General features: G+C 29.5%; 1 protein-coding gene across 1 annotated transcript in view; it reads left to right on the forward strand.

Moving 5' to 3' along the window:
* LOC149393646 (uncharacterized) overlaps positions 1-13612 on the forward strand; it is a 30235-nt gene extending 16623 nt beyond the window's left edge. Inside the window, exons 7-15 of the mRNA XM_089618105.1 lie at positions 4279-4340; positions 4939-5055; positions 6394-6510; positions 7849-7965; positions 9323-9439; positions 10759-10875; positions 12211-12327; positions 12748-12922; positions 13175-13612. Of these exons, the coding sequence (XP_089474231.1) occupies positions 4279-4340; positions 4939-5055; positions 6394-6510; positions 7849-7965; positions 9323-9439; positions 10759-10875; positions 12211-12327; positions 12748-12922; positions 13175-13476 (1241 nt within the window). The 3' untranslated portion in view covers positions 13477-13612. The remainder of the gene's footprint in view (positions 1-4278; positions 4341-4938; positions 5056-6393; positions 6511-7848; positions 7966-9322; positions 9440-10758; positions 10876-12210; positions 12328-12747; positions 12923-13174) is intronic.
* The last annotated feature ends 204 nt before the right edge of the window (positions 13613-13816 follow it).

Below are 13816 nucleotides of genomic sequence, written 5' to 3' on the forward strand. Positions count from 1 at the left end.
TGTGTTTACATAAATCATGATATTGCAAAGATTGTCGCATCACGGATTAGGAGACTTTAGTTAAAAAAAATTTAGTACCGCAACTAGAGAGCTAAACATAGAATCATTATACAGGGTACTATCAAGGTTGCAAAACGTCGCTTCTATTCAATGAACTAACACACCTTACTAACAAAGAGAAAGATATTGCAGTCCTTGTAACATTAAGGTATTGAATACCTCCCGCAATGCTTCTTAGGTTATTCCTTAATATAATTACCTTGATTTAGTAGGATACAATACTTGTAATTAACCTAATACGAAAGTATCACAGGTGTTTCATCTCAAAACCAATTGGTAATGAGAGGAGTAATCCATGACCTTTATAAACTCTTACTAGCTCCCATTCACTTCCAATGTGGCACTCCTACCTAACAACTAAAATCCAACAAACTACTTTTTCATCCTTAGATTATTGAGGGAGAATGAGTTGCCCAAATTACTTAATTATCACACTCCCTATCACACCCTCAGCTCATGTTTGATATTTTCTGGTGACCAATAAATTTTCATCATGTACTATCACAAGAATCTAAGGCTACCATGTTCCTCTTTGGTATATAGAAGGATCTACTTTAGATGTTGTACATGTTTGAAGCTTTCCAAACCAGGCCGTTGGTAAATATTTTTAAGGCTGGCTCATACATAAATTCTTTAAATGTCACACAAAATAATAAGTTCTTTAATATGTATTTTACATCTTAATCTATTATGACTTTATATTATCTTTCATTTTCCCTGAACAGACACACACACACACAATGCTGAAAACTCATTTTTCTCATTGCTTAAAAAGAAATGCAAAAACGTAGGATTGTGTTAGACAAAATAGTTGCACGTGTTCGCACACGAATAGCTACATCGACCTACTGCATTTGTATATGCCAAAAATATATAAACTGAACTTTTATTTCTTTACTTTGTTTTTTTAAAATACACATCTATATTTGATGAGTAAGGTTTACATCTAAGAAATATACACTACAAAATAAATTCAAGAATTTTGTTGAAACTAGCCATTCTCCAAACTCTTTTTAAGCTTCGAACTAAAGTTTCATTTTATTATAAAAAAAAGGCTTCATTAGATATATATATATATATATATATATATATATATATATATATATATATATATATATATATATATAGCCATAATTACATTTACGTTTTGCCATTTAGCCAGCTTTTAGTAAGTTTTTAGTAACTAGCAATGACCTATTATTTACACACATAAGTTGACTGAAATACTGTTGGAATAGATCTATAATTAAGAATAATTTATCGCTTCTAGCAAGCGGTGGAATATAAAAAGTTCTTTAAAACACGTAAAACGATTTTACTACCTAGCCAAAGTGCATGAACATATAATTTAAAATTAATAACTATAAAGACTTTTCACTCGGTGCCAACCTCGCTTGAAACTTGAGCGTTGAGAAACCTTTGGAAAGGTTGAATCGCTCGTCTCCCCACTTAGCTTGTCTCCTTCGTGTCTTCTTGAATCCTGAGTAACCACGATAGTTTCTACCACTAGAGTCTTCGAGTTTAGAAAGGATTTAGTGTGTAGGCACTATTAAACACAATGACTCAAGAACTAGTCTTAGAGCCAAAGAGCTAATACAAAACGCTAGGTCTAATGAGGACCTAGGTGCCAAAACAAAATAGCAAGAAGAGAGAGAGAGAGAGAGAGAGAGGATGGGCGGCCAGGCTATAGAGAGAAGCTCTCAATCTCAAAAACTTGTGTATTCAACATTGTGAATGAGGTGTGGTATTTATAGAATGCGGGATTGCCTTGAAGAGGTAGTTTCCTCTTTGCTATTGAATATCAAATATTCATGAGCACAATCTTTATTTCTCATTCCTATCAAAATACCAAGGTTGGAAATAGTTTCCCTTTTCCTTAGACTTGGCCGTCCAACATCACATGGCTTATGCCATAAATTTGTTTCCTCTTTTTCCTTTTGGCAAGTATCTTAATACATCAATGCACAAAATAAATTCTCTCTATCTCTATATGGAGGGCCACGAAATTTTTGATCTAGAACAAGCTTATAGATGTTTCTTTATTTGTTCATGACAATACAAGAAAAGCCCATGTAGAATTTTCACATAAAATTCCGTAAAATGAAATTCAATCCTCAAGGTCCAAATATTATTGTTGGCCGTGTGGATCAATTTTCATTGTCATCATACGACAATGTCCAAAATCTTATTTTGACATTTATACCATCTTATTGTCCTTATGGACAAAATTACCTTTTAGATGATTTTCGTAAAATTCGTCTAGTTCAACACTTGAACTTGTTTTGACTTAGCTACTAGTTTAACAAATCCTACTCTAATGACTAGTGGTAGTGACCTCATGGATCCAAATGAACAAAGTTTGAGCTAGCATGCTTGGACACAAAAGTTCACAAACCTTTTCTAAGTTCTAGCTTAATGTCAGCTGACTTCACTAAAGAGTTGACACTGGAAACCTCTCGGTTCAAATGAATATATTTGCTACTCAAGATTCTACTTAATTGTGATGAGTGGATCCATTGAATATTATCTATGTTTACCCTTCATGAATATCATCAACTAGATGGGATTGATAAAATTACCATTTTACCCTTCTAGTTGCTATTTCCTCAACTTCTTCGTCACTTGTGAATAAGTTAGAAATAATGTATTGACGAGGGGCTAACAAGTCACATTGATTCATCCAAAAGAGTCATGACTCAATTTGGACACTGGCCAGTTCATTTATTCACATTCCATGGAACAAAGCATGAGGTGATATACATTGCATTCAGCAATCTTGTACATGAATTCCATATCTATGAGATCTTCACAACGTTGTTCATGACATCTTCATAACTTAGTACTTCATCAATAGGTCTTGTCTATATCACATAGTGAATCTAGAACTTTGACTTTCTCAAATGAGAGTATGTAAGCTATGAAATGACACGTCTCATTTCATGATTGAGGTAAGCATGATGTAATTCATACATAGTGATTTTGAGACAGAAGAGGTTAAATAGTTTGTTATTACAATGTCTCTAGAAGTGCACTGGTCAATTCAGTACCTTCAGAAGATACCTAGGAAGAACTATAGAGTCTCCAACTCTCTATGTCTCATAACCAGACATCATAGGTTCTCCTAACAATCATGCTGAGATCAATAGCCCTTTGATCCCTAGATTGTGAATCTACTGCTTTTAAGCAAACCATGAAGAGTTTGTCCATGCGAATCTGTATTTGAATCTTCATTTGTTGTTAGATTTGTTTAAGGACTAAAGACTAAGGTTTATCATAAAGCTTCAAACAAACAAGGAAGAATGAATGTAAGTTTCAACTCTTTATTAATTATTCAGCACTTACAAGCAAAAGACTTCATAAGACTTTATTACATCATATGTATATAAGTTATAACTACTACTCTTCTTATGGGCAACAATGCCAACAAATACCCTATCTCACTTCCAGATCAGCGTCATTATATATTTTTAATTAAAGTGGCTATTAATTCAAGCAGTTATAAATGACTATTTACACTATTTGATTTTTTTCTTGCATGTTAATAACTATTTATGCCCATCTAATGTATTTGCAAAAAAAGAATTCAAATGTTAGCTATTTACCAAAAACTTACCAATTGTTGGCTACTTAGCAAACGTCCAAGTTTATGTTGGCTAGTTAGCTAATTAATTGACTAAAGAGTAAATTAAAATTACTTTCTAGTTAATTAATTTAATGCGATCTGGTAGACTATTTTTTTTTTATAGAATGAAACTTTTACTATTTTTTAAAAACTATGATGGAGTATTAGGCTACTGGTTTAATTGGCCCAAATAATCATTCGAATGCAAAGGGAGAAAAAGATTAGGTATTAAAAATAAAATATAAAAAAACACATTATTACCCCAAACATTTGAATGTTTTCGCAAGTTCGCTTATGTTCGTAGCGGGCCGCTAGTGACAAAGTAACAGCAAGAAAAAAATTTAAATCGTACCAATATGCGTAGTTTTATCCAGTTTCACATTTAAATATACGTTCTAACCTATGGTAACTAAATAAATTCTCTCATTTGGCAATTTTACTACATAATTATTTTATTATTATTCATTTTTAGAGAAGTAATTTATTATTATTATTTACTCGAAGTTAATACCAAATTAAATTTGAGAATAATGTTCTCTTTAAAAGTTTACAATCTATCTTTTTGTTTCAATAACTGACTATTTGACCGTGCGTAGTGCGTGGCAAAGCTAACAACAGAGTATCAACAGCCAACCAAGTTCGACCAGCGCGAACCGAGGTAACAGAAAAATAAAAAAGGGAATCAGAATTTGTTTTTAAAAACAAAAACAACCTGATAAAATTGTAAAATTTAAAGACCATTTAAATATTAAAAAAAAAACAAACAAACATAAACACAAATACTGCATAGGTCTCGTTTGTCGACCTAAAAATATTGTGTGACCACCTTCATTATCAGTTTGGATTTATTTTCTTTTATGTGATTTGAAAAAATAGTATCAAAAGTAAAAATAAATAATAGAAAATGTTATATATATTCCTTCTAGAAAAATGTTGGTGAATAATATACCGGAAAAATTGGCATTTGAAACTTATTGATTAACAAAATAGACAAAGTTTCAACTTTTCAGTAAAGTAGCTAAATTTACATTTTCAAAAAAATTTTTACAGTCAAGATTAAAAATTTTGACGATTGTCTTAAGCAATTTATCATTTTCAAAAAAATTAATCTAGGGGTAAAAAAAATTTGAAATCGAATTACTGCATATTTTAGCTATTTCACTAAATTAAGACAAACTTAATTTATTTTATAAATTCATAACTTTAAATTGGTTAATTAGCTACATCAATCATTTGATATTAAATATGTGGTGCAGCCAGGAAACGCTGCTGCGCGCCCGCAACAACCCAATCTGCAACCATGGGCAGGGTTTGATCCATCACTCACTGCGCCTCAAAACTTCGGTGCAGGTTTTGCACCACCAACATTTCTGGTATATACATATTTCTTTCTTTCTTTCTTTATGTTATTATATGATTTGCATATTCTTAATTAATTAGTTATAAATGACTATTTGGTGTAATTTTTCATATAATATATATATATATATATATATATATATATATATAGTTCATACATAAATAGGTCGTGAATAATACTTTTTCTGTGCATATGAGTTATCTTTTCGTTATCAGAAAATTAGGAAAATAGTCAATTTAAACGTTTAATATTGCTAAATAGCCAACATTTGGTAAATCTTAGATAAATAGTCGTAGATAATGACGTGACCTATTATATGAAAGTGGTTATTTATCTAAGATTTACGTCTGTAAATACAGAAAAATGATTATTTATCTAAGATTTATCATTGACTATTTAGCAATGTCAAACGTTTAAATTGATTATTTTCTTAATGGACCCTATCTTTATACTACTGTCTTTGAACTTGAAAACTTGACACCGGTCGACTGAATCTCAAGTTTGTAACACTTACGGTTCCACTATTTTTATGATATAAATAGAGTATAGTTTTGTAGTTTTTTTTCCCTGTAAAAGACCCTTCGTTGGCTAAACTTAGGGAGATCAAATGAATTGCATATATACGGTACAAAAGTGTTAGATTTTAATTTAAAAGCACACGAGTTGATCATTGTATTATCGAACACTTGAGATTATGGCAAAAAAATTAACGGAGATTAGGAAAAAAGATCACATGGTGTCAAATTTTCAAAGCTCTGAGATTGTTGAAAAACAAAAACAACCTGATAAAATTGTAAAATTTAAGGACCATTTAAATATTTAAAAAAAAAAAAAAAAAAAAAAAAAAAACAAACAAACAAAAATACTGCATAGGTCTCGTTTGTCAACCTAAAAATATTGTGTGACCACCTTCATTATCAGTGTGGATTTATTTTACTTTTATGTGATTTGAAAAAATAGTATCAAAAGTAAAAACAAATAATAAGAAAATGTTATATATATATTCCGTCTAGAAAAATGTTGGTGAATGAAAAAATGGAGAAATTCTACAAAATATGCATTTGAAACTTATTAATTAACAAAATAGATAAAGTTTCAACTTTTCAACAAAATAGCTAAATTTACGTTTTCAAAATTTTTTGACAGTCAAGATTAAAATTTTTTACGATTATTATAAGCAATTTATCACTTTCAAAAAAATTAATCTTGGGGTAAAAAAAATTGAAATCAAATTACTGTACATTTGAGCTATTTCACTAAATTAAGACAAACTTTAGCTATTTTACAAATTCATAACTTTAAATTATTTATTTAGCTATATCAATCATTTGATATTAAATATGTGGTGCAGCCAGGAAACGCTGCTGCGTGCCCGCAACAACCCAATCTGCAGCCATGGGCAGGGTTTGATCCGTCACTCACTGCGCCTCGAAACTTCGGTGCAGGTTTTGCACCGCCAACATTTCTGGTATATACATATTTCTTTCTTTCTTTCTTTATGTTATTATATGATTTGCATATTCTTAATTAATTAGTTATAAATGACTATTTGGTGTAATTTTTCATATAATATAATATATATATATATATATATATATATATATATAGTTCATACATAAATAGGTCGTGAATAATACTTTTTCTGTGCATATGAGTTATCTTTTCGTTATCAGAAAATTAGGAAAATAGTCAATTTAAACGTTTAATATTGCTAAATAGCCAACATTTGGTAAATCTTAGATAAATAGTCGTAGATAATGACGTGACCTATTATATGAAAGTGGTTATTTATCTAAGATTTACGTCTGTAAATACAGAAAAATGATTATTTATCTAAGATTTATCATTGACTATTTAGCAATGTCAAACGTTTAAATTGATTATTTTCTTAATGGACCCTATCTTTATACTACTGTCTTTGAACTTGAAAACTTGACACCGGCGACTGAATCTCAAGTTTGTAACACTTACGGTTCCACTATTTTTATGATATAAATAGAGTATAGTTTTGTAGTTTTTTTTCCCTGTAAAAGACCCTTCGTTGGCTAAACTTAGGGAGATCAAATGAATTGCATATATACGGTACAAAAGTGTTAGATTTTAATTTAAAAGCACACGAGTTGATCATTGTATTATCGAACACTTGAGATTATGGCAAAAAAATTAACGGAGATTAGGAAAAAAGATCACATGGTGTCAAATTTTCAAAGCTCTGAGATTGTTGAAAAACAAAAACAACCTGATAAAATTGTAAAATTTAAGGACCATTTAAATATTTAAAAAAAAAAAAAAAAAAAAAAAAAACAAACAAACAAAAATACTGCATAGGTCTCGTTTGTCAACCTAAAAATATTGTGTGACCACCTTCATTATCAGTGTGGATTTATTTTACTTTTATGTGATTTGAAAAAATAGTATCAAAAGTAAAAACAAATAATAAGAAAATGTTATATATATATTCCGTCTAGAAAAATGTTGGTGAATGAAAAAATGGAGAAATTCTACAAAATATGCATTTGAAACTTATTAATTAACAAAATAGATAAAGTTTCAACTTTTCAACAAAATAGCTAAATTTACGTTTTCAAAATTTTTTGACAGTCAAGATTAAAATTTTTTACGATTATTATAAGCAATTTATCACTTTCAAAAAAATTAATCTTGGGGTAAAAAAAATTGAAATCAAATTACTGTACATTTGAGCTATTTCACTAAATTAAGACAAACTTTAGCTATTTTACAAATTCATAACTTTAAATTATTTACTTAGCTATATCAATCATTTGATATTAAATATGTGGTGCAGCCAGGAAACGCTGCTGCGTGCCCGCAACAACCCAATCTGCAGCCATGGGCAGGGTTTGATCCGTCACTCACTGCGCCTCAAAACTTCGGTGCAGGTTTTGCACCGCCAACATTTCTGGTATATACATATTTCTTTCTTTCTTTCTTTATGTTATTATATGATTTGCATATTCTTAATTAATTAGTTATAAATGACTATTTGGTGTAATTTTTCATATAATATAATATATATATATATATATATATATATATATATATATATATATAGTTCATACATAAATAGGTCGTGAATAATACTTTTTCTGTGCATATGAGTTATCTTTTCGTTATCAGAAAATTAGGAAAATAGTCAATTTAAACGTTTAATATTGCTAAATAGCCAACATTTGGTAAATCTTAGATAAATAGTCGTAAATAATGACGTGACCTATTATATGAAAGTGGTTATTTATCTAAGATTTACGTCTGTAAATACAGAAAAATGATTATTTATCTAAGATTTATCATTGACTATTTAGCAATGTCAAACGTTTAAATTGATTATTTTCTTAATGGACCCTATCTTTATACTACTGTCTTTGAACTTGAAAACTTGACACCGGCGACTGAATCTCAAGTTTGTAACACTTACGGTTCCACTATTTTTATGATATAAATAGAGTATAGTTTTGTAGTTTTTTTTCCCTGTAAAAGACCCTTCGTTGGCTAAACTTAGGGAGATCAAATGAATTGCATATATACGGTACAAAAGTGTTAGATTTTAATTTAAAAGCACACGAGTTGATCATTGTATTATCGAACACTTGAGATTATGGCAAAAAAATTAACGGAGATTAGGAAAAAAGATCACATGGTGTCAAATTTTCAAAGCTCTGAGATTGTTGAAAAACAAAAACAACCTGATAAAATTGTAAAATTTAAGGACCATTTAAATATTTAAAAAAAAAAAAAAAAAAAAAAAAACAAAAACAAACAAACAAACAAAAATACTGCACAGGTCTCGTTTGTCAACCTAAAAATATTGTGTGACCACCTTCATTATCAGTGTGGATTTATTTTACTTTTATGTGATTTGAAAAAATAGTATCAAAAGTAAAAACAAATAATAAGAAAATGTTATATATATATTCCGTCTAGAAAAATGTTGGTGAATGAAAAAATGGAGAAATTCTACAAAATATGCATTTGAAACTTATTAATTAACAAAATAGATAAAGTTTCAACTTTTCAACAAAATAGCTAAATTTACGTTTTCAAAATTTTTTGACAGTCAAGATTAAAATTTTTTACGATTATTATAAGCAATTTATCACTTTCAAAAAAATTAATCTTGGGGTAAAAAAAATTGAAATCAAATTACTGTACATTTGAGCTATTTCACTAAATTAAGACAAACTTTAGCTATTTTACAAATTCATAACTTTAAATTATTTACTTAGCTATATCAATCATTTGATATTAAATATGTGGTGCAGCCAGGAAACGCTGCTGCGTGCCCGCAACAACCCAATCTGCAGCCATGGGCAGGGTTTGATCCGTCACTCACTGCGCCTCAAAACTTCGGTGCAGGTTTTGCACCGCCAACATTTCTGGTATATACATATTTCTTTCTTTCTTTCTTTATGTTATTATATGATTTGCATATTCTTAATTAATTAGTTATAAATGACTATTTGGTGTAATTTTTCATATAATATATATATATATATATATATATATAGTTCATACATAAATAGGTCGTGAATAATACTTTTTCTGTGCATATGAGTTATCTTTTCGTTATCAGAAAATTAGGAAAATAGTCAATTTAAACGTTTAATATTGCTAAATAGCCAACATTTGGTAAATCTTAGATAAATAGTCGTAAATAATGACGTGACCTATTATATGAAAGTGGTTATTTATCTAAGATTTACGTCTGTAAATACAGAAAAATGATTATTTATCTAAGATTTATCATTGACTATTTAGCAATGTCAAACATTTAAATTGATTATTTTCTTAATGGACCCTATCTTTATACTACTGTCTTTGAACTTGAAAACTTGACACCGGTCGACTGAATCTCAAGTTTGTAACACTTACGGTTCCACTATTTTTATGATATAAATAGAGTATAGTTTTGTAGTTTTTTTTCCCTGTAAAAGACCCTTCGTTGGCTAAACTTAGGGAGATCAAATGAATTGCATATATACGGTACAAAAGTGTTAGATTTTAATTTAAAAGCACACGAGTTGATCATTGTATTATCGAACACTTGAGATTATGGCAAAAAAATTAACGGAGATTAGGAAAAAAGATCACATGGTGTCAAATTTTCAAAGCTCTGAGATTGTTGAAAAACAAAAACAACCTGATAAAATTGTAAAATTTAAGGACCATTTAAATATTTTAAAAAAAAAAAAAAAAAAAACAAACAAAAATACTGCATAGGTCTCGTTTGTCAACCTAAAAATATTGTGTGACCACCTTCATTATCAGTGTGGATTTATTTTACTTTTATGTGATTTGAAAAAATAGTATCAAAAGTAAAAACAAATAATAAGAAAATGTTATATATATATTCCGTCTAGAAAAATGTTGGTGAATGAAAAAATGGAGAAATTCTACAAAATATGCATTTGAAACTTATTAATTAACAAAATAGATAAAGTTTCAACTTTTCAACAAAATAGCTAAATTTACGTTTTCAAAATTTTTTGACAGTCAAGATTAAAATTTTTTACGATTATTATAAGCAATTTATCACTTTCAAAAAAATTAATCTTGGGGTAAAAAAAATTGAAATCAAATTACTGTACATTTGAGCTATTTCACTAAATTAAGACAAACTTTAGCTATTTTACAAATTCATAACTTTAAATTATTTACTTAGCTATATCAATCATTTGATATTAAATATGTGGTGCAGCCAGGAAACGCTGCTGCGTGCCCGCAACAACCCAATCTGCAGCCATGGGCAGGGTTTGATCCGTCACTCACTGCGCCTCAAAACTTCGGTGCAGGTTTTGCACCGCCAACATTTCTGGTATATACATATTTCTTTCTTTCTTTCTTTATGTTATTATATGATTTGCATATTCTTAATTAATTAGTTATAAATGACTATTTGGTGTAATTTTTCATATAATATAATATATATATATATATATATATATATATATATATATAGTTCATACATAAATAGGTCGTGAATAATACTTTTTCTGTGCATATGAGTTATCTTTTCGTTATCAGAAAATTAGGAAAATAGTCAATTTAAACGTTTAATATTGCTAAATAGCCAACATTTGGTAAATCTTAGATAAATAGTCGTAAATAATGACGTGACCTATTATATGAAAGTGGTTATTTATCTAAGATTTACGTCTGTAAATACAGAAAAATGATTATTTATCTAAGATTTATCATTGACTATTTAGCAATGTCAAACATTTAAATTGATTATTTTCTTAATGGACCCTATCTTTATACTACTGTCTTTGAACTTGAAAACTTGACACCGGTCGACTGAATCTCAAGTTTGTAACACTTACGGTTCCACTATTTTTATGATATAAATAGAGTATAGTTTTGTAGTTTTTTTTCCCTGTAAAAGACCCTTCGTTGGCTAAACTTAGGGAGATCAAATGAATTGCATATATACGGTACAAAAGTGTTAGATTTTAATTTAAAAGCACACGAGTTGATCATTGTATTATCGAACACTTGAGATTATGGCAAAAAAATTAACGGAGATTAGGAAAAAAGATCACATGGTGTCAAATTTTCAAAGCTCTGAGATTGTTGAAAAACAAAAACAACCTGATAAAATTGTAAAATTTAAGGACCATTTAAATATTTTAAAAAAAAAAAAAAAAAAAAACAAACAAAAATACTGCATAGGTCTCGTTTGTCAACCTAAAAATATTGTGTGACCACCTTCATTATCAGTGTGGATTTATTTTACTTTTATGTGATTTGAAAAAATAGTATCAAAAGTAAAAACAAATAATAAGAAAATGTTATATATATATTCCGTCTAGAAAAATGTTGGTGAATGAAAAAATGGAGAAATTCTACAAAATATGCATTTGAAACTTATTAATTAACAAAATAGATAAAGTTTCAACTTTTCAACAAAATAGCTAAATTTACGTTTTCAAAATTTTTAGACAGTCAAGATTAAAATTTTTTACGATTATTATAAGCAATTTATCACTTTCAAAAAAATTAATCTTGGGGTAAAAAAAATTGAAATCAAATTACTGTACATTTGAGCTATTTCACTAAATTAAGACAAACTTTAGCTATTTTACAAATTCATAACTTTAAATTATTTATTTAGCTATATCAATCATTTGATATTAAATATGTGGTGCAGCCAGGAAACGCTGCTGCGTGCCCGCAACAACCCAATCTGCAGCCATGGGCAGGGTTTGATCCGTCACTCACTGCGCCTCAAAACTTCGGTGCAGGTTTTGCACCGCCAACATTTCTGGTATATACATATTTCTTTCTTTCTTTCTTTATGTTATTATATGATTTGCATATTCTTAAAAAGAAAACCAGTCAAATTATATTCAGTCAATATTCGACAAGTTAAAAATTTAATTTTATGGGACCGGAAAAAAAAATTAAAAGAGCTCTGGTTCCCCTTTTAATTCATTTACGTGTATCAATAACCTTTTAATTATTTTTATCATCTAAAAAGTAACTCATTTCTTATATATATATGTGTGAGAGAGAGAGAGAGAGAGAGTGAGAACGATACCAAAAACAATATGAAAATTCTTCGTATATTTAGAAATTTGGCTCCTAACTAATTTTGTTTTTGTTTCGTCCCTTTCTAGTTTTGTGTAACATATGGCCCCTCTCTGATTTGTTTTTTTCTCTTCCCTGCTGCTAACGTGTGGCGAAGTCCATTCTGGAACGGGCGCAAGCACAACCAATAACTAATCCATTAACACCATTAGAATCTATTCCCTGGGGGTTGTCCAATCCATATGCGCTGCCACAACCCGTTCCGGCATGGACGGGACTAATGGCTAACTCATCGGCTTCGTCGGGACCCAATAATAATTTTATGTCATCAGGTAATAACATACCCACACTACTACTAGCACTGGTGGAGCCATAAATTTGGTTTAGGGGAAGCACACAAGGAAGAGCAAAAATCTAGAGCACATAAAAAAAAACATTATATACATAAAATAAAATAATATGAATGTAAAAAATTAAATTTTTAACTTTTTAATTTATTTTACTGTAATTAAAATTCCAGAATAATAATTGGTGACCCGGTTTTACTTGTTATTTATTCATTGGTACTTTTATTCTCCATGCAGTTGAGTCATCATCAATCTCTCACGTTGACTTGACTCGTCTCGTGTTACATTTAGAAGAAAAAATTGATAGGGAAAGAAAGGAAATTGTCGATGCGATGGAAGCTAGGCAGGATGAGATTATCATGAGGTTGAATATAAGAATGGAGAGAGAAAGAGAATCTTGTGATGGATTGTTCGTGCCTTTGCTAGTCTCTGGCTTGTCTGCTGCCTTCATAAAGTTCTTCGGATTTAAAATCTATCTCTTGTCGTTTTTGGTGCTATTTGTCGTTTCCGTGTTTAAGTTTGCCAAATCTCGTAATTAGATCATTGCTCTAAGGACCATACGATCGCGACTTATTGTGCCTATTTACTTGCAGAGACGTATCTACGGAAGCTTGATTAATTTTTCTCATATCTTGTACTATATATACATATATTAATATAGCTTGTCTGCTGCCTTCATAAAGTTCTTCGGATTTAAAATCTATCTCTTGTCGTTTTTGGTGCTATTTGTCATTTCCGTGTTTAAGTTTGCCAAATCTCGTAATTAGATCATTGCTCTAAGACCATACGATCGCGAGTTATTGTGCCTATTTACTTGCAGAGACGTATCTACGGAAGCTTGATTAATTTTTCTCATATCTTGTACTATATATACATATA

The sequence above is a fragment of the Urtica dioica genome, chromosome 6, assembly GCF_054948205.1.
Source record: "Urtica dioica subsp. dioica isolate 48M chromosome 6, U.dioica_male_clone48M_v1_H2, whole genome shotgun sequence".
Lineage (NCBI taxonomy): Eukaryota > Viridiplantae > Streptophyta > Magnoliopsida > Rosales > Urticaceae > Urtica > Urtica dioica.